The sequence below is a fragment of the Oryctolagus cuniculus genome, chromosome 11, assembly GCF_964237555.1.
Source record: "Oryctolagus cuniculus chromosome 11, mOryCun1.1, whole genome shotgun sequence".
In the NCBI taxonomy this organism is placed as follows: Eukaryota; Metazoa; Chordata; class Mammalia; order Lagomorpha; family Leporidae; genus Oryctolagus; species Oryctolagus cuniculus.
In genome coordinates this window covers 116,014,358-116,039,032 of record NC_091442.1, presented here as the reverse complement: position 1 = coordinate 116,039,032, position 24,675 = coordinate 116,014,358, and the positions used below count along the sequence as shown (strand labels likewise).

The 24,675-nt window shown below is 44.9% G+C and overlaps 1 protein-coding gene across 2 annotated transcripts in view; it reads left to right on the top strand.

The window, feature by feature from the left end:
• Positions 1 to 24,675, top strand: part of ENTHD1 (ENTH domain containing 1) — a 141,152-nt gene that overhangs the window by 2,964 nt on the left and 113,513 nt on the right. The window contains exons 2-3 of one of the 2 annotated variants that reach the window (XM_051834068.2): positions 1,270 to 1,443; positions 3,327 to 3,829. In XM_051834068.2, the coding sequence (XP_051690028.2) occupies positions 3,481 to 3,829 (349 nt within the window). In that variant the 5' untranslated portion in view covers positions 1,270 to 1,443; positions 3,327 to 3,480. The remainder of the gene's footprint in view (positions 1 to 1,269; positions 1,444 to 3,326; positions 3,830 to 24,675) is intronic. The other variant, XM_002721414.5, reaches the window with a different exon arrangement.

The window sequence follows — 24,675 nt, the reverse complement described above, 5'->3', positions numbered from 1 at the left end:
GTCAGATAAAAATGTCTATATTTGAAGTGCAAATGAGAGAAAATCAGAAGGTTGTAGAAATACACTTGCCTTTTTCTTCCTAGGGTTGATGATAGTTTCTGAGAAATCTTAATTAAACTGATAGATTTTCTATCTTGTTTATTTGAGGATGCATTGCACTTGGAAAAAAAAAAGAAGCTAATTATTTCCTTTGACTTTTTTTAAAATAATTCCTTTGGGATGTTTCTGAAAATTTGTGTCTTCCTTCAGTACACACACAAATTAATGAAGCCTCAGCTAGTATCTGAGAAGGTCAAGGAAGGGAAACAAAGCTAAAAATAACACACACGTTTGCCATGGCTTTTAACATTTTTTCTTTTGTGTGTGTGCAGTTAACTCTAGTAAGATCTGATTATAGATCATCTAGGCTTCCCTGGGCCTGGGTGCTCATCAGGGCTTGAAATCAATTTGGTACACTGTCTTCATTAGCCATCAATGGCAAGTCACTAGAGACATTGCAAACTAACAGACTCACCTTAATGCAAAGTAATGGAAAGGGAATCGTATAAATCGTGAATTGATAATTCACAAGCATTCTATAAAGTTCTAGGACTGCATCCCCTTTTTAAGTTTACATTTTTTAAAAAATATTTTTAAAATTAATTTTATTTGAAAGGCTAAAAGAGAAAGATCTGTTTTGTCTTTGGGTTCACTCTCCAGATGCCCACAATAGCCAGGGCTGGACCAGGCCAAAGCTAGGAGCCTGGAACCCTGTCTAGGTCTCCCCCAGGGGTGTCAGGGACCCAAGAACTTAAGCCATCACCTGCTGCCTCCCAGGGTGTGCATTAGCAGGAAGCTGGATGGGAAGAGAGGCCGGGCTGGATCCAAGGCACTTCAGTGTGCGCGTGGGTGTCCCAGGCGGTGACCGAGCCGCTACACCACAGAGCTCACTCCATTCGTTGTCTTACCCACTGCGCCAAAAACCTTTCATGTATTTTTATATCAACCTAAGTGGGCCTCTCTGTGTGTACTTGTTTTGAGATCTGTCAAATACATGCTGACCACTCCAGATTTGAATCTTTTTAAAAAAGATGTATTTATTTGAAATGCAGAATTAGAGAGAGAGAGAGAGGAAGAGAGGGAGGGAGAGCATTTTCATCCGCTGGTTCATTCCCCAAATGATTACAACTTCTTGGCCTGGCCAGGACAAAGCCAGGAGCCAGGAGCTTCATCCAAGTCTCCACATGGGTGCAGGGGCCCAAGGATTTCGGCCATTTTCTGTTTTCCCAGGAGCATTGGCAGTAGCTGGATTTAAGTGGAGCAGCTGAGACTTGAACCGGTGCCCATAATGGATGCTGACATCGCACATGACAGCTTAACCTGTTATACTGCAACACCAGCCCCCCAAGATTTGAATCTTACTGTTGACACTGTAATCCTAAATTCATACTTCATTTTCTGAGAGTGAGTAAAGAAAGTAATTTAACCTTTCGCTTGAACTTACTGGTATTATCTGGACTAAATCCTGGTTTTATGGACCATGAGTTCGCTGTGAAGTCCCCTGAGGTGCAACTATTTGTCTTAATAGTTGACCGTCTTCCCTTTAAGAGTAACAGGAAAACAGACCATATGTAGTTCTGATTCTGATGACTTGTAGTTCTAAAAAGAATAGAATCATAGGGTCACTAGGTTACTCTAATGGTTTTCAAACCATTTAAATTGATTTTAGGACATAAATTTTTTTTTTTTTTTTTTTTTGACAGGCAGAGTGGACAGTGAGAGAGACAGAGAGAAAGGTCTTCCTTTGCCGTTGGTTCACCCTCCAATGGCCGCCGCGGCCGGTGCGCTGCGGCCGGCGCACCGCGCTGATCCGATGGCAGGAGCCAGGAGCCAGGTGCTTTTCCTGGTCTCCCATGGGGTGCAGGGCCCAAGCACCTGGGCCATCCTCCACTGCACTCCCTGGCCACAGCAGAGGGCTGGCCTGGAAGAGGGGCAACCGGGACAGAATCCGGTGCCCCAACCGGGACTAGAACCCGGTGTGCCGGCGCCGCTAGGCGGAGGATTAGCCTAGTGAGCCACGGCGCCGGCCAGGACATAATATTTTTATTCATGAAAATATATGGTAAGCAAGAGATATCCAAATGCAAGTGCTAATTTTTTTAAGATTTATTTATTTACTTGAAAGCCAGTTACACAGAGAGAGAAGAGGAGGCAGAGAGAGAGAGCGCAAGCGAGCAAGCTTCTACCCACTGGTTCACTCCCCAGTTGGCCACAACGGCTGGAGCTGCGCCGATCCAAAGCCAGGAGCCAGGAGCTTCTTCCCGTTCTCCCACATGGGTGAAGGGTCCCAAGGACTTGGGCCATCTTCTGCTGCTTTCCCAGGCCATAGCAGAGAGCTGGATCAAAAGTGGAGCAGCTGGGACTCGAACCAGTGCCCATATGGGATTCCGGCACTGCAGGCCGTGGCTTTACCCACTACACCACAGTGCTGGCCCCAAGTGCTATTATTTTAATACTAATGTGTCCATTGTCCATGTAATGCTTCATAATTATGTTTCTGCTCAAAGAGATTGATTTTCTGCAGGAACTTTTTAAAGAAAATATTTATCTGAAAGGCAGTTACAGAGAGGGAGAGACACAGAGGGAAATATCTCCATCCACTGGTCCCTCCCCAAGCAGTGGCAGTAGTCAGGACTGAGTCAGGCTGGAGCCAGGAGCTGGGAACTCCATCTAGGTCTCCATCCTGGGCGGCAGGGACTCAGATACGTGGGCTATCTTCTGCCTTCCCAGGCACATTAGAAGTTGGCCGTATCGGGGCTGGCTCTGTCGCGCAGTAGGTTACTCCTGCACCTGTGGCGCTGGCATCCAACATGGGCACCAGTTCTAGCCCCGGCTGCTCCTCTTCCAATCCAGCTCTCTGCTATGGCCTGGGAAAGCAGTGGAGGATGGCCCAAGTGCCTGGGCCCCTGCACCCACATGGGAGACCTGAAGGAAGCTCCTGGCTCCTGGCTTCGGATCAGCGCAGCTCTGGCTGTTGCAGCCATTTGGGGAATGAACCAGCAAATGGAAGACCTTTCTCTCTGTCTGTCCCTCTGTCTATAACTCTACCTCTCAAATAAATAAATAAAATCTTAAAAAATAAAAAGCTGTATCAGAAGTGGAGCAGCCAGGACTCAAACTGGTGCTGTGATAAGGGGTGCTGGCATCATCGGCAGTGGCCTAACCCACTGTGCCACAATGCCGACTTCTTCTGTAGATATATTTTTTAAACTAGTTTAGCTTATATCCACTCATCAACTTACACATTTTTTCGTACTTTTACACATTTTTTCGTATTTGCTTTGTAGGAAATTGATATTCTATCAGCATGGAGACTACTCATTTGGATCTGGGAGCAGCAGAACTGGGGACCGTTTACCTCTCAGGAGTATTATAAACAAACTGCACAGCTCCTGTCCCATTGCCCCCGTCACCTGTCACAGCTCCAGACTTGTCTTACCTATGGCATTCCGAAGGCAAGTGAAGAACTTTGTGAAAAATTACTCAGATGCGGAAATCAAGGTCAGGGAAGCGACCTCTAACGACCCCTGGGGTCCCTCTAGCTCTCTGATGTTGGATATCAGCGACTTGACTTTCAACACAGTTTCTCTCTCAGAGATTATGAATATGCTATGGCAGAGACTCGGTGACCATGGGAAGAACTGGCGCCACGTGTACAAATCACTTATGCTGATGGATTATCTCATCAAGAATGGATCAGAGAGAGTTATTCAGCATTGCAGAGAGGGCTTCTGTAACCTTCATACGCTGAAAGATTTCCAGCACGTCGATGAAGCTGGGAAAGATCAAGGTGGAGTTTATACCAGAAAAGATGAGTTTGGGGGGACGGTTTAAAAACAAGGGTGGGGAGAGGGTGTTCTCACGTGTCCCGGAGGCCTTTCCTCTGGGACAGTTAGTGGTTTCTCGTCGACTCTGTGGGCCGTAGAGGGTGGGATTTTTCTTTTTCAAAAGGACATGTCAAGTGAACACAGGTTCCTGATAAAATGGTGCCTCATGGAAAATGAATGGAGTGAGTGAAAACAGGAGGCATGGCAGTTTGGATAGTGACGCCACCACGCCCCGTAACTGCAGTTAGACGGAGGATAGCCGGGAGATAAGGGCGTGTTTCCCAGACGCCTAGATGGAAGCAGGCGTGTGAATACAGTTTAGGTTGTGCAGTCCTTCTGTCGTGGGCGGAAGAGGAAGTAAAGCAGGGAAAGGGGTGTGGAAGACGAGGTGATTCCGTGGTACCTGGGCGTCCACAGTGCTCAGAACGCCGGTACTTCCTCTCCGTAGAAGGTAGACTTACCGTTTGTGTTGAAAGTGGATAGCTGTGTGACTCATGGGAAGAGGATGAAATTCAGTGCAATCTCTTTGTTAAGTGTGCATTTTAAGTAGTTTTTTAAGGGTAGTTTGAGGTCTACAGAAAAATTATGCAGAAGTACAGTTCCCACATACTTCTCCTTACTTACACATAATTTTGCCTGTTACTGACATCTTGCATTAGTTGCAATTGATGAAGCAATACTGATAGCATTATTAGCTAAAGTTTACGTTTTACATTTGGATTCACTCTTTGAATTGTATGGGTTGATGATTTTTTTAAACAAATGTTTTGAATTTGTTAGAGTTCACATCTGCTGATTGATTCCTCAAAAGCCTGTAGCCAGGAGCTCCATCTAGGTCTTCTGTGTGGGTGGCTGGAGCCCCGTCACTTGAGCCAGTTCTGTGGTTTTGAAAAACCCATGTCATGTGAATGGCAGTATCATATAGAATAGTTTCACTGCCCTAAAAATGCCCTGTGTGCACAGTTCTTCCTTTTTTCTCCCCCTTCTGAACCCTGGCAACTGCTGGCCTTTTTGCTGTATGTAACCACCTTTTCTAGTTGTCAGAAGTTGGACTCATAAAGTTTGAAGCTTTTTTTCTTTTATTAAATTTTATTAAAGATTTATTTATTTATTTGGAAGAGTTACAGAGAGAGAGAGGGAGAGAGATCTCTTATCTGATGGTTCACTCCCAGATGTCTGAAACAGCCTGGGCTGCGTCAGGCCAAAGCCAGGAGCCAGGAGTTTCATCCAGGTCTCCCACGTGGGTGGGTGCAGGGGCCCAAGCACTTGGGGCATCTTCCACTGCTTTCCTGGTGCATTACCAGGGTGCTGGATCAGATGTGGAGCGGCTGGGACTAGAACTAGCACCCATATGGGATGCCAGCATCATGGGGGCAGCCTCACCTGCTATGCTACAGGGCTGGCCTGGGGCCAGTTCTCTTCTATTGTGGCAGATTAGAGGGGGCTGGAGTTGGAGTATGGCTTGCTGTCCACGTGGAAAGTTTGTAGCTTTTTCACTCATAGATGTGTGTTTAAGGTTCCCAGGTATGTTTTTTCATACCTTGAGAGCTCATTTCTTTTGTTTCTTCCCTTTAAAAAAAGCTTCATTAAGAAATAATTCACATATCATACAGTTCACCCATTTAAAGTATATAATTATATGGTTTTGATTTGTTACATTAGTAATATTTTTTAAAGTTAAAATATATGTAAAATTGGCCTACGTGTGCAATTTAGGGACAATAAATTTATTCCCAATGTTGTGCAACCATCATCACTATCTAGTTACAAACCTTCATTATTCCAGCCAGAAGCTCTGTAACCATTTAGTAAAGACTTCCAACTCCACCAAGCCCTGTGCTGCTGACTTCCTCTACAGATCTGCCTGTTCTAGGTTCTTCACCTGAGCAGAATCTAAGATACCGGTCCTTTTGCCTCTGACTCACTTCCATGATGTCCTCAAGGTTCATCCATGTGGTAGGAGGGATTAGAACGCCATTCTTTTTTCTTTCTTTCTTTCTTTCTTTCTTTCTTTCTTTCTTTCTTTCTTTCTTTCTTTCTTTCTTTCTTTCTTTTTTTTTAAAGAAGGTGTATTTATTTATTTGGAAAGCAGAACAATAGAGGTGGCAGGGGAGAGAGAGAGAGAGAGAGAGAGAGAGGAAGATCTTCTCTCCACTGGCTCACTCTCCTAATGGTCTCAATAGCCAGGGATGGGCCGGACTGAAGCCAGGAGCCAGGAACTCCATCCCAGTCTCCCCAGCGCATCAGCTGGAAGCTGGAGAGGAAGTGGGGCAGCTGGGACAGTGACCGGCACTCGTATATGGGTGGCACATCACAAACAGTAGCCACACTAGCCCTAGAACTTCATTCCTCTTATAGCTGAATATAATCTATTATGTGTGCAGACAACATTTTAAAAGAAATCCTGGCCAGCGCCGCGGCTCACTAGGCTAATCCTCCGCCTTGTGGCGCCGGCTCACCAGGTTCTAGTCCTAGTCGGGGTGCCGGATTCTGTCCCGGTTGCCTCTCTTCTAGGCCAGCTCTCTGCTGTGGCCAGGGAGTGCAGTGGAGGATGGCCCAAGTGCTTGGGCCCTGCACCCCATGGGAGACCAGGAGAAGCACCTGGCTCCTGCCATCGGATCAGCGCAGTGCGCCGGCCGCAGTGCGCCGGCCGCGGCGGCCAATGGAGGGTGAACCAACGGCACAGGAAGACCTTTCTCTCTGTCTGTCTCTCTCACTATCCACTCTGCCTGTCAAAAAAAAAAAAAAAAAGAAATCCTGTGATGAGTTCCTGTGCAGTTTCTGCCTTTTGGCTCGCCTGCGTGGTGCTGCAGTGGACACTGGAGTGCAGGTGTCCTGCTCTCGTTTCATTGGTTTTATCCTTAGGAGTGGACTGCTGGGTCATACGGCAATTCAGTGTTCCGGTTTTTAAGGAAATGCTAAACTTCCACAGCAACTGCACCACTTTACTTCCCCACCAGCCATGTAGGAGTTTCTGTTTCTCTGTTTCCTTGCCAACATCTGTTAGTGTGTGTGTGTGTGTGTGTGTGTGTTTAAAGATTTATTTATTTGAGAGGTAGAGTTACAGATATAGAGGGAGAGACAGATAGAAAGGTCTTCCATCTGCTGGTTCACTCCCCAGATGGCTGCGACGGCCGGAACTGGGCCAATCCAAAGCCAGAAGCCAGGAGCTTCTTCTGGGTCTTCCACACAGGTGCAGGGGCCCAAGCGTTTGGGCCGTCTTCTACGGCTTTCCCAGCCCCCAGGCCATAGCAGAGAACTGGATCTGAAGAGGAGCAGTTGGGATCCGGTGCCATAGAAGGCTGATTTACCCACTACACCATAGTGCCAGCCCCATGTTTTTGTTTTTCTTCTTCTTCTTCTTCTTTTTTTTAAATTTACAATCCTCCTCCTGGAGGATGGCCCAAGTGTTTGGGCCCCTGCACCTGCGTGGGAGATCAGGAAGAAGCTCCTGGCTCCTGGCTTCGGATTGGCACAGCGCGCAGGCCGTGGCAGCCATTTGGGGAGTGAGCCAACGGAAGGACCTTTCTCTCTGTCTCTTCTCTCACTGTTTGTAATTCTACCTGTTAAATTAAAAAAAAATCATCCTCCTGGATATGAACTGCTTCATTGTGGTTTTGATTTATATTTCCCTAAAGACTAATGATGTTAAGCATCTTTTCCTCTCCATGCTAGATATATATATATATATTTTGGAGGAATATCTATTCAAATTCTTTGCTCATTTTTAGCTATTTTTTTTCTAAATTGTTGAGTTTAGGGGCCGGCGCTGTGGCGTAGCGGGTAAAGCCGCCACCTGCAGTGTCAGCATCCCATATGGGCTCAGGTCCGAGCCCAGCTGCACCTCTTCTGATCCAGCTCTGCCATGGCCTGGGAAAGCAGTAGAAGATGGCCCAAGTCCCTGCGCCCTTGCACTCGCATGGGAGACCTGGAAGAAGCTCCTGGCTCCTGGCTTCAGCTCTGTGCAGCTCCAGCTGTTGTGGCCATCTGGGAAATGATCCAGTGATGGAAGACCTCTCCCCTCCTCCCCCCACCTCTGCCTCCCTGTAGTTCTGCCTTTCAAATAAAATAAATAAATTTTTAAAAAAATTGTTATCAGTTTTTTATGTATTTTGAATATATAAAATATATATTCAATATATAAAGAACCTTATCAGGTGAGTGGTTTGCAAGAATCTTCTCTAATTCTGTAGATTGTCATTTTATTTTCTTGAAAGTATCCTCTGATACACAAAAATCTTATTTATTTGTTTTTTAAAGATTTACTTGAAAGGCAGAGTTACAGAGAGAGGAGGGGAGAGAGAGAGACTTCTTCCATCCACTGGTTCACTCTCCTAAGGGTCTCAACAGCTAGGGCTGGACCAGGCGGAAACTGAGAGCCTGAGTTTCCCACGTGGGTGGCAGGGCCCAGGTACTTGGGCCATCCTCTGCTCCTTTTCCAGCACATTAGCAGGGAGCTGGACTGGAAGTGGAGCAGGGGACTCATACCAGTGCATAAGGGAGGCTGACTTGACCCACAATGCTGGCTCCTGCACGAAAGTTTTAAATTTTGATGAAGCCCAATTTGTCTATTTTTCCCTTAGTTGTTGAACTGTGGGTGTCATCTATAAGAAACCATTATCTGATTTAAAATCATGAAGGTTTATACCTGTGTTTTCTTCTAAGACGTAGCTTAAACTCTTGAATTTAAGTGTTGGATCCCTTTTGAGTTCATTTTGTGTATGATATGAGGTAAGGAGACCAACTTCATTCTTTCATATGTCAGTATTCAGTTGGCCCACTATCACTTGTTGAAAAGATTTCCCTATTGGGAATATTGTCATCTGAACAATTAGAATTTTTCCAAATACCCTAAGATGTCACTTGTTTTAAGTCTTTCATTTCTTTACCAGTGCTGTGTAGTTTTTCCAGTACAAATGTTGCCCCACTTTTGATAATTTCCCAATGTTTTGATCTTTTTGTTGCTATTGTAAGTGGAATTGTTTCCTTAATTTAATTTCCAGGTTGTTCATTGCCAGTGTGTTGAAATACAACTGATAACTGACTTTTTAAAGAAGATTTATTTATTTACTTGAAAATCAGAGTTACACAGAGAGAGAAGGAGAGCCAGAGAGACAGAGACAGAGAGAGAGCGGTCTTTCATCTGCCGGTTCATTCCCTAGATGGCTGAAACGGTTAGAGCTGCGCAGACCTGAAGCCAGGAGCCAGGAGCTTCTTCCGGATCTCCCACGTGGGTGCAGGGGCCCAAGGACTTGGGCCATCTTCTACTGCTTTCCCAGGCCACAGCAGAGAGCTGGATGGGAAGAGGAGCAGCCAGGACTAGAACTGGCCCCCATATGAGGATGCCAGCACTGCAGGCGGCGGCTTTACCCACTGTGCCACAGCACTGGCCCCGATAACTGATTTTTGAATATTAATCTTGTATCTTCTTTGTTAAACTAGTTTATACTGTAATAATTTTTGTTATATTGATTAGAAATTTCTACAGATGACTCACACCCTGTGCAAGTAGAGTGTTACTTCTTCCTTCCCACTTTGGATGCTGTCTGTTTCTTTTTCTTGCCTAATTGCCTTGGCAGAAACATTTGACACAGCCATGCTGTCTGGTCTCTGCTCTTTGGAGGAAAGCTTCAGTCATTAAGCACAGTGTTAGCTATGGGATTTTCATAGATGGGTTTTGAAGTTCTCTTCTAGACCTAGTTTGTTGAGTGGTGTTCTTATGAAATGACTTTTGACTTTTGTCAAATGCTTTTTCTGTTTCTATTAAGATGAGTGTTTTTAATCTTCTCTTTCTATAAATATGTTGTATTTCATTGATTGGATTTTTCTCATATGAACCCATCTTGCTTGCATTTTACCATAAATTTCACTTGGTCTTGGTGTATATCCTATTTTTAAAGCGTTTATTTTAGATCAGGCTTGATGAAATTGGATAAATTTTCATGGGTTTAATCATGCTATGATGCTTGTTCTGAAATTGTAAAGGCATCAGCTTTCATAAGGATTAAATCATAATTAAAAATGCTAATTAAAATCTGCATCTTCAATAGTTAGAGTGCGAGGTGGGCGTGTGGAGTAGCAGCTTAAGCTGCTGCTCAGGATTCCCGCACCCCGAATCGGATACCCAGCACTGGGTCCTCCTCCGCCTCTGCGTCCTGTCCAGTTCCGTGCGCGTGTACTGGGAGGTAGCAGGCGATGTCCCCAGGACTCGGAGCTCCTGGCTTCAGTCAGGCCCCTCCCTGGCCATTGCAAGCATCTAGGGAGTGAAGCAGGAGATGGAAGATCAGTGCTCTCTCTCCCCTCCCTTCCTCCCCCCATCTCTGTCCCTTTTCTGTCTGTCACTCTGCCTTTTGAATAAATAAAAAATGAGTAAACACTTTTCTAACTAGGTTTCAAAAAGCCTGTTTTCCTTGTAATCTATAGAGTAGCTATATTATTACTGCAATAAGAACAATTTAATGATTTTTCAAAGTAGAAGATCCTGCTCTAAAGGGCCTATGAGCTATTTTGAGAGAGAAATGAGATAAACATATAAATATTTACAACTGTATTTATTCATTTTTTTTTTTATGTTTTGACAGGCAGAGTGGACAGTGAGAGAGAGAGACAGAGAGAAAGGTCTTCCTTTGCCGTGGGTTCACCCTCCAGCCGGTGCACCATGCTGATCCAATGGCAGTTAGGCCGGCGCCGCGGCTCACTAGGCTAATCCTCCACCTGCGGCGCCGGCACACCGGGTTCTAGTCCCGGTTGGGGCGCCGGATTCTGTCCCGGTTGCCCCTCTTCCAGGCCAGCTCTCTGCTGTGGCCAGGGAGTACAGTGGAGGATGGCCCAGGCGCTTGGGCCCTGAACCCCATGGGAGACCAGGAAAAGCACCTGGCTCCTGGCTCCTGCCATCGGATCAGCGCGGTGCGCCGGCCGCAGCGCGCCGGCCGCGGCAGCCATTGGATGGTGAACCAACGGCAAAAGGAAGACCTTTCTCTCTGTCTCTTTCTCTCACTGTCCACTCTGCCTGTCAAAAAAAAAAAAAAAAAAGATTTATTTTATTTATTTGAAAGGCAGATTTACAGAGAGAGGGAGAGACACAGAGATCTTCCATCTGTTGGTGCATTCCCCAAATTGGCTGCAACAGCGGGGTCGGGCCAGACCGAAGCTAGAAGCCTGGAACTCCATCCAGGTCTCCCATATGGGTGTAGGGGTCCAAGCACTTGGGCCGTCTTTTGCTGCTTTCCCAGGCACGTTAGTAGGGAACTGGGTAAGAAGTGGAGCAGCTGGAACTCAGACATGCTAATGGGATACTGGCATTGCAGGCAATGGCTTAACCCACTACGCCACAGTACTACCCCGACCTAGTTATTTTTTTATGCTTTTTATCTGTCACAAAATGTGATATATATATATATATTCACATTGTGAATGCTCTCGATGCTTTATTAGTACCAAGAGCAAGAAGAATGCAAGTTATGGGGCTGCCATTGTGGCGCAGACGGTTAAGCTGATGCCTGTGACGTCAGCTGCTCCTTTGAGTGCTGGTTTGAGTCTTGGCTCTCATATGCCTGGGAGGGCAGTGGAAGATGACCCAAGTTCTTGGGCTCCTGACTCCCACATGGGGGACCCTGATGGAGTTCCAGGCCCCTGGCTTGGGCCTGACCCAGCCCCAGATGTTGCAGCTGCTGGGGAATGAACCCGTGGATGGAAGACCCTCCACCCCAACCCCGTCTGTCTCTCCGTAACTCTGCCTTTCAAATAAATAAGTTGTTTAAAAAGAAATAAAAATGCAGATTAAAACTAAAATGTCAGTACAGAATAGTATGCCTGTTTGTTGATTATTGAAAGCATATTAGGTATTGGTTAATAGCATTGGTCCTTATTAATTTGATATGTTAATGAGAAATAACATTGAGGAAAATACTTGTTTTGTGTCTATCTTTTACATATTCTTCTTCTTGTGTTTTATTTCCTAATTAATGTAATATACTAGAAAAATAACTAGCACAGTTTAATTTATGTTTAAATATACATGTGTCTGTTAGGTATGGATGGATGAACAAAAACTTGTTTCTGATGAAGTCTGCAGTCCAAGCTGTGGAAGCCGCTGTGTTCAGGGTAGAGTGAGGCCCCTTAGTAGGTTCCCAGCCTGTCTAATTTCTATGGCCTTGAGTGTAGCCATTGTGTCCGCAGACATTCCTAATGCATTGTTGGCCTATACATCCTAGTGCTCATTCTTGTGATATTTTTTCACCATGTCATAGCATGCTGTGTTAAGCTGCTGCTTGCAATGTCAGAATCCCATATCAGAGTGCTGGTTTGAGTCCTGGCTGCTCCACTTCCTATCCGGTTCCTTGGGAAGGCTGCAGAAGATGGCCCAGGTGCTTGGGCCCCTGCCATCCATGTGGGGGACCTGAACCGAGTTCTTGACTAGTTTGGCGCAGCCCCAGATAGTGCAGTCATTTGGGGAGTGAACCAGCAGGTGGAAGATTTTCTCTCTCTCCCCACCCCATCTCTGATACTCTGCCTTTGAAATAAATCAGTCTTAGAAAGATAGTTTGTTTGCCTTGGAAAATTCCTTCCTTGCTGTGTGTTGAACTCATGTGTGATCTCCGAATTCTGGCTTAGGCCTTTTCCTTTGTGCCCCCAACTCTTCTTTCCCTCAGTGGACAGAATTAATTGCTGCAGTATTTTATTCAGCTATCAGTGTGATGCCTTTTACAGCATATGTTGTCTGTTACATGTCTACTCGACTAGATTCTGAGGGCATGTACCATGTGGTAATATCTTTTCACTGTTAGGCTTTGACACGTAGTAGACAATCAGTAATTTTTTTCAAATGAAAGTTATACATTTTAAAAAAGCAAGAACTCTGACTACAGAAGTGGGATTATTGAAAAACTGCTTGATAAAAATTTTGTTGGATAAATAAAAAGCAGAGTGTGAAGCTTGTGCTGAGAAGCAGATGAAAGAGAAATTGTAGTGATCCAAGTAATCTATATCTGGAGTCTACCCTGGATACAGGCTATCAAGAGGGATGAAGGAAAAACAGACGAAGGTAGAAGGTATTTTGGAAAAAAGGCCTTTTAGGCTTTCTTGATTGGTCTTTGCACCTGCTGGTCTCTTTGCCTGGAGTGAAGTTCTCTAGAAACCTGGCTGGCTCCCTCACATGCTTCAGATCCTCTCGGAAAGTCTTAGTGGAGAGGCCTGTAGGTCTACCCTATTTATAAAACAGCAGCCCCACCCTCTTCTTTGCCCTGGCCACCTTCTCTATTTTTCCCCATGGCATTTTTCATCTGCTATAGTGTCTATTCTGTTTTATTACTTGTTTATTTACTGCCTTTTCCTACTAAAATGTAAATTTCACAATTTCACAGTTGGCTTTACCTCTGATATCTCTGACAGCAGCTATCACATGGCACATGTGTAAGAATTAAAATAGTTATATGTGCTTAGAAGGAGAAGAAAAGTTGGGAAACATGGGAGAAACTTATTTTCAATTAATTAGTTACCTTTTCAAATAACGTGCTCAGTATGTTTTTCTTTAATTTCTAGACAGCTTTTCAGGTGATACATCTCTAAGTTTAAAGCAATGGGTCCAATTAATCAAAAAAAACTTAATTTTTCCTCTGTTTTCAGACTCTGTGGACAGTCTACATCATATTCATTGGAGTTTTTTTAGGTCAACAGTTGGACATTTAACTTTAAGTTTGCCTGAAACAGTATCTAGACAAAAGAGAAACATAGCATATTATTTGAATAATGAGTTAATATACTATTTTTAAATAAACTTATTCTTCCTTACTTTCTAGCATTTTGGACCCCCCCCCCCCCCATTATTTGAAAGAATGTTTATGGCACTTAAATTGTGACAATCACTTTTCCAAACACTTGGCATACGTGAATCTCTAATCATCTGCACAGCAGCCCTTTGAGATAGGTGGTGTTTAGTCTCCTTTTACTGACGAGGAAAAAACAACAACAACAACGTGGGAAAAGGTTGAGTGCTTTAGTTACTGCTTGGCTAGTTAGTGCAAAGACAAGATTCCAACCTTAAGTGTTTTGGCCCCAGAACGCACGTCCTTAATAACGGAAATGTACTGTGGAGTGAGCGGACGATGTGATGCCCGTCCTGATTATGATGCTCACTCGCTCACTGCAGCCTGTCCACGTGTGTCAGGTTCCCAGGTCGGCCAAGCATTTATCCAGTTACATGTAACAGGACAGAGCTCTGTTACTCTGGGAAAGCATCTGAGAAGTTTATTCTTTTTACTTAAACTTTTTTTAAAATACATTTTTAGAGCAGTTTTAGGTGCACAGTGGAGTTGGAAGCGAGCACGTGGCGGTCCGTACACCCCGCACTGAGGGGCGTGCACAGCCTTCCCTGCCGGCGGTGTCCCCGCCAGAGCGGTGCAGACACACGTCATCCCCAAAGCGCAGAGTGTGTGTTAGGCTTCACTCTTGGTGTTGTACACTCTGTGGGTTTTGACCAATGGGTAATGACATGTATCCATCATTATAAAGTCATAGAGCAGTTTCACTGCCCTAAAAATCCTTTAGATGCTATCTGTTCATACCTTCCTTCCCCCAAGCCCCTGGAAACCACTGATCTTTTTACTGCCTCCATATTGTTGCCTTTTCCAAAATGTTATATAGTTGGAATCCGACAGTGTGTAGCCTTTCTAGATTGGCTTCTTTCACTTAATTATGCACTTAAGGTTTTTCCTTTTTTTTTTTTTTTATGACTTCTCAGTTCATTTCTTTTTAGTGCCAAATAGACTGGATGTGCCACAGTCCATCCTTTTACCTACCGAAATGCATCTTGGTTGCTTCCAAGTTTGGGAAGTTACAAATAAAGCTCCTGTAAACATTAGTGTGCAGGTTTTGTGTGGACGTAGGTTTCCAGCTCCTTGGGGTAAATGCTGGGGAGCATAATTGCTGTATTACCTGAAATGAGTACGTTTTGCTTTGCGAGAAACCACCAAGTTGTCTCCCCAAGCGGCCATACCATTTTGCGTTCCCAGCAGCCGAGAATGAGAGCTCCTACTTGCCACGCGTTCCCAGCAGCATTTGGTGGTGTCCATGTCCTGGGTGTTGGCCCCTCCAATAATTGTGTAGTGGTATCTTTCCTTGTTGTTTGGATCTGTATTTCCCTGATCACATATACCGTGGAGCATCTTTTCATATGCTTGTTTGCCATCTATATATCTTCTTTGGTGAGGTGTCACGGTATTAGGCCCATTTTTTAATCGAGTTGTTCGTTCTTATTGAGTTTTAAGAGTTCTGCTTCAGGCCGGCGCCATGGCTCACTAGGCTAATCCTCCACCTTGTGGCGCCGGCACACCAGGTTCTAGTCCCTGTCGGGGCGCCGGATTCTGTCCCGGTTGCCCCTCTTCCAGGCCAGCTCTCTGCTGTGGCCAGGGAGTGCAGTGGAGGATGGCCCAGGCGCTTGGGCCCTGCACCCCATGGGAGACCAGGAGACCTGGCTCCTGCCATCGGATCAGCGCGGTGCGCCGGCCACAGCGCGCCAGCCACGGCGGCCATTGGAGGGTGAACCAACAGCAAAAAGGAAGACCTTTCTCTCTGTCTCTCTCTCTCACTGTCCACTCTGCCTGTCAAAAAGAAAAAAAAAAAAAAGAGTTCTGCTTCAGACAGCATCCTTCATTTCACGTCTTTCACAAACATTTTCTCTGTAAGTTGCGTTTTCATTTTCTTGAAAGTGTCTTTCACAGAGTAGAAATTAAAATATTTTAATTAAGTCCTGCTTATCAGTTATTTTCTTGCCTGGTTTTGCCTTTGGTGTTACATCTAAAAAGTCATCAACAAACCCAAGATCATCTAGATCTTCCAGGAGTTTTATAGTTTTGCATTTTATGTTTAGGTCTGTGATCCATTTTGAGTTAATTTTTATGCAGGGTGTAAGGTTTGTGTCTAGACTCATTGTTTGACATGTGTTTGTAGAGTTGTTCTGGCACCATCTGTTTAAAAACCTATCTTTTATTTGTTGTAGTGCCCTGTTCCTCTGTCCAAGACCAGTGACTGTATTGCCATGGCCTTGTATTCTGCTCCGCTGAGCTCTGTGTTGCTCTGTCACAGTACTACCCTGCATTGGCTACTACAGCTTTATATGATGTCTTGAAGTCAGGCAGTGCCAGTCTTCTACCTTCAGTGTTGTATTGGCTATTCTGGATCTTTGCTTCTCCATAGAAGCTTTAGAATCAGTTTGTTAGTTTCTACAAAGTAACTCACTGGGATTTTGATTTGACAGTGCAAATAGGAAAGAACTGACATCTTGTCTTTCTCAGTTTTCATGTCCATAAGCATAGACTTTCTGTCCTTTTATTTAGTCCTTTGATTTCTTTTGGTAGTGGTGCGTCATCTTTCCCCCCTCGTGTTTCTTGTTGCCCTACATTCGTGTCCATGCATTTGAATTAGCAGGGCTCATTCTGGTCTTTGCAGACTGGCTTGTCGGATAAAGCCCTGCACCAGTCTTCAGTGTGGTTTCTGGGCTGGCACCTGTGGTCCAAGGGTAGGCTTGCTGCTGGAGTGCTCAGGAAGGCTGGCCTGGTAGCTGGGTAACCACTGGGGTCCATGGGGTTGAGGCTGAAGCCTAGACCCATGGGGTGGACCTGTTGACTGGGTCTGTGGGTCTAGCCCTAGAGCCTAGGTGTGTGAGTATGGGCCTAGAGCTTTTATCTCTGGGGGATTGCCTGAAGCCTGGGTTAACAGGGGCTGCCCTGTGCTGGAATGGGCTTTAAGCCAGAGTCTACAGGGGCTGGGCAGCTGTTGGGATAGTCCAGTGCTTGAATCCATGGGCTTGGGCCTTGAGTCTGAGACCACAGGGGCTGGCAAGCTGCTAGGGCCGTTAGTAGTTTAATTCCTTTACTAGATACAGACTGTTCAGTTCATCATCTTCTTTTTGTGTTTTAGCAGATTGTATTTTTCAAGGATTTGGTTTATTTAATACAATTATCAAATTTCTAGATATAGTGTTGTTTATATTTTTCCTCTGCTATACATTTGCTTATCCCTTTGTCAGCAGAGAAAAGAGCTGTGGAAGCCGTGGGGTTCTTGTCTTTATACAAGAAAGAATTCAGGTGTGAGACAGAGTGAAGTAATAAGGTTTTACTGGGGATAGGGCATCCCTCAGGATGGAAGGGACAGAGAGAGCGCCCAGTCACTCGGAGTGGGGGAGAGCGAGGTTCCATGGTTGAATGGAGAGAACACACCTGGGCAGGCAGGCGGGCGGCTCAGCAGAGAGCAGAGGGCCTAGTGTGCAGTCTTTGTTTAGACTCCCAGTTTTTAATGGAGTCTGTCTACCCACCTCCCGCTCCTCTCCAGGACAAAGGATGGGGAGCCCTAGTGAAAGGGTTTGTTGGGTGAAAATTAGCAGATTCCTCCCCAGATTTGCTGGCACTGGGCAGAGCGGAGGCGCTTCCCTTAGGGTTTCTGTGAAGGTTTTATTGCCCTGTGTTCTCGGGTCAGGTAGCCCATTTGGTCCTGGGGAGAGAGTTCTCCTGGGAGCTTTCCTTGGGGGAAGGGCTGGGACCACCTGGGAGGGTATCAGGGTCTTGGCAGGACTTTGAAGTGCAAAATGCTGGGCTACTGGGGCTTCCAAACCAGATGCTGGTTTCTTCAGGCCCTTTCTCTCTCTGGCTAATTTTAAACTTCCTGCCTAACACCTTAATGATCTATGGTGATGTCCCCTCTTTCAGCTCTGATACTAGAAATTTGTGATGGGGGCTGGTGCTGTGGCATAGCTGGTAAAGCTGTCACTTGCAGTGCTGGCATCCCATATGGTGCCAGTTCCAGACCTGGCTGCTCTACTTCCAGTCCAGCTCTCCGCCATGGCCTGGGAAAGCAGTAGAAGATGGCCCAAGTCCTTGGGCCCTGCACCTGCACCTGCACCCACATGGCAGACTCAGAGGAGGCTCCAGGCTCCTGGTTCCAGATCAGCCCAGCTCCGGCCATTGCGGCCATGTGGCGAATGAACCAGTGGATAGAAGACCTCTCTCTTTCTGTCTCTCCCTCTGCCTCTCTGCAGCTCTGCCTTTTCTTTTCTTTTCTTTTCTTTTCTTTTCTTTTCTTTTCTTTTCTTTTCTTTTCTTTTCTTTTCTTTTCTTTTCTTTTCTTTTCTTTTCTTTTCTTTTCTTTTCTTTTCTTTCTGTGAGAGAGACAGAGAGAAAGGTCTTCCCTCTGCCGGTTCACCCCCCCCCCCCCCAAATGGCCTCCATGGCTGACGTGCTGCGCCAATCTGAAGCCAGGAGCCAGGTGCCCCCTCCCTGTCTCTCATGCGGGTGCAGGGCCCAAGTACCTGGGCCATCCCCACTGCCCTCCCGGGCCACAGCAGAGAGCCAGACTGGAAGAGGAGCAACCGGACAGAATCTGGTACCCTGACCAGGACTAGAACCCAGGGTGCCGGCGCCACAGGTGGAGGACCAGCCCAGTGAGCCGCAGCAGTGCCGGACGCAGCTCTGCCTTTCAAATAAATAAATAAACCTTTTTTTTTTTTTTAATCTGTGTTTTCTCTTAGCCTAGCTTATCAATATTATTGATAATCAACTTTTGGTTTTTCTCTCTTTTTTTTTTTTCAGTTGATTTCTGTTCTACTTTTTATCGTTTCTTTAGCTTCTGCTTTGATTTTAATTTGTCCTTCTTTATCTAGTTTCCTAAGGTGGAAGCGTAGGTGATTGACTTTGGTTGTTTCCCTTTTTTCCTAATGTATTCATTCTGTGCTGTAAATTTTCCTCCAAGCACTGCTTTCACTGTATCTCACAAGCTTTGATAAGTTGTGTTATCATTTTCACTTAGTTCAAAGTACTTGAAAATTCCTCTTGAGATTTTTTCTGTGGCCCCCATGTTGTTTAGAAGTGTGTTGTTTACAGGGCTGGCACTGCGGCACAGTAGGTTAATCCTCCGCCTGTGGCGCCCAGCATCCCATATGGCACCAGTTCTAGTCCAGCTGCTCCTCTTCCCATCCAGCTCTCTGCTGTGGCCTGGGAAAGCAGTAGAAGATGGCCCAAGTGCTTGAGGGAGTGAACCAGTGGATGGAAGACCTCTCTCTTTCTGTCTCTCCCTCTGCCTCTCTGCAGCTCTGCCTTTCAAATAAATAAATAAATAAACCTTTTTTTTTTTTTTTTTTTTTAAATTGTGTTTTCTCTTAGCCTAGCTTATCAGGAGACCTGAAGGAAGTTCCTGGCTCCTGGCTTTGGATCAGAGCAGCTCTGGCCATTGCGGCCATTTGGGGAGTGAACCAACAGAGGGAAGACCTTTCTCTCTGTCTCTCCCTCTCACTGTGGCTCTACCTCTCAAATAAATAAATAAAATCTTAAAAAAAAAAAAAGAAGAAGGAGTGTGTTGTTCACTCTCCAAGTATTTTGGGCCTTTCCAGATATATTTCTGTTACTTCTAGTTTAATTCCATTGTGGTCTAAAAGCAGACTTATGATTTTCAGTTCTTTTAAATTTGTTAAGATGTGTTTTATGGCTCAGAATGTGGTATATCTTGGTGAATGTTCATGTGAGCTTGACAAGAATATATATTCTGTTGTTGGATGAAGTAGTCTATAAGTGTCTGTTATACCCCGTTTATTGATGATATTGTTCAGTTCAACTATGATTTTACTGATTTTATGCTTGTCCATTTCTTTTCTTTTTCTTTTTTTTTTTTTTTTTTTTTTTTGACAGGCAGAGTGGACAGTGAGAGAGAGAGAGAGACAGAGAGAAAGGTCTTCCTTTGCCGTTGGTTCACCCTCCAATGGCTGCCATGGCCGGCGCACCGCGCTGATCCGATGACAGGAGCCAGGTACTTACCCTGGTCTCCCATGGGGTGTAGGGCCCAAGCACCTGGGCCATCCTCCACTGCACTCCCGGGCCACAGCAGAGGGCTGGCCTGGAAGAGGGGCAACTGGGACAGAATCCGGCTCCCCGACTGGGACCAGAACCTGGTGTGCCGGCACCGCAAGGTGGAGGATTAGCCTAGTGAGCCGCGGCGCCGGCCTGCTTGTCCATTTCTAATATGGGCATTCCTCAGAGATATTGCTGGTTCAGTTCCAGACTATTGCAATAAAGCAAATGTAATAACAAAGACAGCCGTATGAATTTTTTGGTTTCCCAGTGCATATAAAATTGTATTTATACCCTTCTGTAGTCTATTAAGTGTGCAATAACATTATATCTAAAAACATAACGTGTAGTACCTTAATTAAAAAATAATTTGCTTAAAAATGCTAATGGTCATCTATGCTGTTGACAAAATGGTGTTAGACTTGTTCAGTTCATGGTTGCCACAAAATTTCAATTTGTAAAAAATACGTTTTTTAAAAAGACATATTAATTTATTTGAAAAAGAGAGAGAGATCAACCTTCCATCTGCTAGTATCGTACCTGAAACATCCGATTCTCACCAGTTAAGACCACAAGGAGCCAAGGCTGATGTAAACACGAGTTTTATTTCAAATTGAGTTTGGACTGACATCCGCACCAGGCGCAGCTGGGTTGGATCGGCGGCCCCTACAGTAAGGTCGTTAGGGTTTTTATACAGTTGAACAAACAAGTTCGGCTGTACAGCATCTGATAGGCTTATATTTTAAATCTATACTTGCCATTTTATGATTGGCTAAAGTATAGGTCTGAGCCACTAGGGTGTATGTGCCAAACTGCAGGGTTTCGGATGTTATCAGTCACCTTAACTGCCTGAAAAGACACCTGGAACTTTACGTATTTCCCTGCTATCTGCTAATTGGCTGTTGCTAGGAGAGTGTATCACAAGAGGTGTTTTTTTTTTCTTTTTTTTTTTTTTTAGGAGCTTTTGGCTTAGGGTTCAGGGCCCAGTCAGGCCCGAGTTACAAGATGGAAGCCTAGTCTAAAATAGCTACGCCTTGATCCAGGCTCAGGTCTCTCACTAGCTCATTTCCCAGATGGCTGCAACAGCTGGGACTGGGCCAGCTGAAGCCAGGAGCCAGGAACTAAAGTCTCTCACATGGGTGGCAGTGAGCCATCATCTGTTGCTTCCCAGGCACATTAGCAGGGAGCTGGATTGGAACTGGAACAGCTGGGACACAAACTGATACCCACATGGGATGCTGGTGTCGTAGGTGGTGGCTTAATCTGCTACACTATGACACCAGTCCCCAAAGTCCCTTTAATCCCTAATAACTTTCCTTGGTCTGAGGTCTGTTTTTTTTTTTTATTTTTATTTTATTTTATTTTTTTTCTTTTCTGAAATTAACCTAACTACTTCTACTTTCTTTTGTTTTGTGATAGCATGGTATGTTTTTCTCCATCCATTTACTTTTTTTTTTTTTTTTTTTTTTTAGAGATTTATTTATTTATCTGAAGGGGTTAGAGAACGAAGGGGAGAGAGAAAGAAACACACATACACACAGGGAGAGAGAGAGAGAGGTCTTCCATCTGCTAGTTCTCTTCCCAAATGACTGCAACGCCTGAATCTGGGCCAGGCCAAAGCCAGGAGCCAGGAGCCAGGAGCTTCTTCTGGGCCTCCCACGTGGGTGGCAGTAGCCCAAATATCTGGGCCACCTTTTGCTGCTTTTCCAAGCCATTAGCGGGGAGCTGGATCGGAAGTAGAGCAGCCGGGACTTGAACTAACGCCCATACGGGATGCCAGTGTTGCATGCTACCTGCTACACCACCACACTAGTCCCTGATCCACTTACTTTTAATGACTGTGTCTTTATATTTAAAGTTTTTTTTTTTTGTTAGACAAATAGTTGAGTCTTATTTCTTGATTTTCTGTCATAGTCTCTGCCTTTCAGTTGATGCATTTAGACCATTTATGTTCAAAATGATTTCTAACTTAGTTGAATTAAGTTGTCCTATTTGGTTTTAACTTGTTGGCTTTGTTCTAGCTTTTTTCTGTCTTTCACACTTTTTACTGAACATTTTGTACTATTCTATTTTCCCTTTGTATTGATGTGTCAGTTATATTTTTACCTCTTGCTTTTTTGGGCTATATTATAAATATATACTATATATTTACAACTAATTCAGTTCCACCCTCAAATAACACTGTATCACCACCTCATAAGTACTGCTGCTACTCTATAATAACAAGATCTAATATTTCTTTCTTGTCCCATGTATTGTTGTCATTCATTTTGCTTATGAATAAGCATATATTTACATACTTATATAAGCATTTTAAAAATATTTATTTATTTGAAAGTCACAGTTACACAGAGATAAGGAGAGGCAGATAGAGAGAGAGAGAAGTCTTCCATCCACTGGTTCACCCCACAGATAGCCACAACGGCCCTATCTGTGCTGATCTGAAGCCAGGAGCCAAGAGCTTCTTCTGGGTCTCCCATGTGGGTGCAGGGGCCCAAAGCACTTGGGCCATCTTCCACTACTTTCCCAGGCCATAGCAGATAGCTGGATCGAAAGTGGAGCAGCTGGTGCCCATCCGCGCCCATGTGGGCTTTACCTGCTATTTCACAGCGCCAGCCCCTTATGTAAGCATTTATCTCTATTATATGTTAGATTAGGAAAGATTAAGAAAAATAGAAGTTTTAACTTTATCTTAAGTTATTCCTTTTCTGATGTTTTTCCTTTTTGGAGTTGCTCTGTGTTCTGTTCTTTACTATTTTCCTTCTATCTAAAGAAATGCCTTTTAATTTTTTTTTTGCAAAGCAGGTGCACTAGACTCAATTTTTGTCTGTCTGAGAAAGTATTTCTCCTCCACTTTTAAAAATTTAAAGTGCTACATAGTAAACTTTCATATTTATGGGATACAGTGTGACATTTCAGCACATGTGTAATCAGATCAGCATATTTGGCATGTCTGTCATCTCAGACATTTATCATTTCTTCGTGTTGGGAATATCTAAAACTTTCCTTACTGGCTAATTTGAAATACTCAATTATTGTCAACCATAGTTATCCTCCTATAAAACATGAGAGATTATTCCTCCTGTTGAGTCAGACACCAGTACTCACTGACTGCCCTCTCTGTCTCTTCCTGGCTCGTACCCTCCCAGGCACTGGTAATCGCTGCTGTACATTTAGTTTAAGAATAAGAACCTGTGATATTTGTCTTTCTGCACCTGACTAAGGTTACTTCTCATGACAGCCTCCAGTTCCATCTGTGTTACTGCAAATGACAGAATCGTATTCTTTTTTATGACTGAATAATATTTTTTCTCACACATATGACAATTTATTTAAATATTTGTTTATTTGAGAGGGAGAGTGAGGGGAGGAGAGTGAATTTATCTACTAGGTCACTCTCCAAACGCCTGTAATGGCCAGGGCTGGGCTGAGCCAAAACTGGAAGCTGGGATCTTGTTCCAGGTCTCTCTGATGAATGGCAGGGACCTAAATACCTGATCCATCACCTGCTGCCCTCCATAGTGCTCATTAGCAGGAAGCTGGAATTGGAAGCAGAGCTGGGACTTGAACCCAGACATTCTGATGCAGGATTCTGGCATCCTAACTGGTGTCTTACACACTAGACCAAGTGCCTGCTCTATACATTTGCTTTATCCATTCACCTGTTGGTGAACACCTAAGTTGATTCTGTGTTTTGGCTATTGTAAATGGTGCTACATAAACATGGGGAGCAGATGTCTCTTCTGCATGTTGCTTTCATTCCTTTGTATATACACCCACTAGTAGAATCACAGGATCGTAAAGTAGTTGCTATGGTTTGAATATGATTTTGTCCCTGAACTTAAAAGCCAAAAGTCATACATTAATGACGCTGGGGCTGGCGCTGTGTCATAGAGGGCTGAGCCTCCATTTGCAGCACCGGCATCCTGTATGGGCACTGGTTCTAGTCCCGGCTGCTCCTCTTCCAATCCAGCTCTCTGCTATGGCCTGGGAAAGAAGATGGCTCAAATGTGTGGGCCCCTGCACCCGTCTTGGAGACCCAGAGGAAGCTCCTGGCTTTGGATCACCTCAGCTCTGGCTGTTGCAGCCATTTGAGGAGTAAACCAGCGGATGGAAGACTTTTTTCTCTCTCTCTCTCCTTCTCTCTGTAACTCTGCCTCTCAAATAAATGAATAAAAAATTTAAAAAAATAATGACAGAGAGTTGAACCTTAATGCAGTTGTGGTTTTGAAATGGACTGGGTCTTTGTGGTGGAGCCTGCATGATTGAGTCCTGGTGATTTTACAAGGGATGTCGATAGTCAGGCACCCTCCCTGTCTCTTGCCATATGCTACACTTTGCCACCTGGAGACCCTGTGAGCAAGAAGCTATCACCAGAGGCTGACCCGGAAGGGCCTGCCTGACCTTGGACTGTGAACCTCTAGACTGTGAGCCAAATAAATCCTCCCCCCTCCCCTCCCCTCCCCTCCCCTCCCCTCCCCTCCCCTCCCCTCCCTTCCCCTCTCCTTCTCTCCCCTCCTCTCCTCTCCTCTCCTCCTTCCTTCCTCTCCCCTCCCCTCCCCTCCCCTCCCCTCCCATCTTCCTTCCATTTATTTATTTATTTGTTTGAAAGAGTGACAGGGAGAGAAAGAGAAAAGGAGAGATACCTTCCGTCCACTCCCCAAGGGACTGCAGTGGACAGGGCTGCGCCAAGCTGTAGCCAGAGGCCTGGAACTCAGTTCTGGTCTCCCATGTGGATGGCAGGGGCACAGATACTTGAGCCATCACCCACTGCTTTTCCAGACACATTAGCAGGGAGCTGGTTTGGAAATGGAGTAACCAGGACTCAAACCTGCACTCCAGTATGGGTGCCCGCATTCCAAGCAGCAGTTTAACCCACTGCACCACAACACCAACCCCTATCTCTCTCTTTATAATGTAGCTTGCCTCAGGTGTTTCCTTAGAGTAAGGAAAAGCTGAGCTCTGTTTCTAGTTGTTTT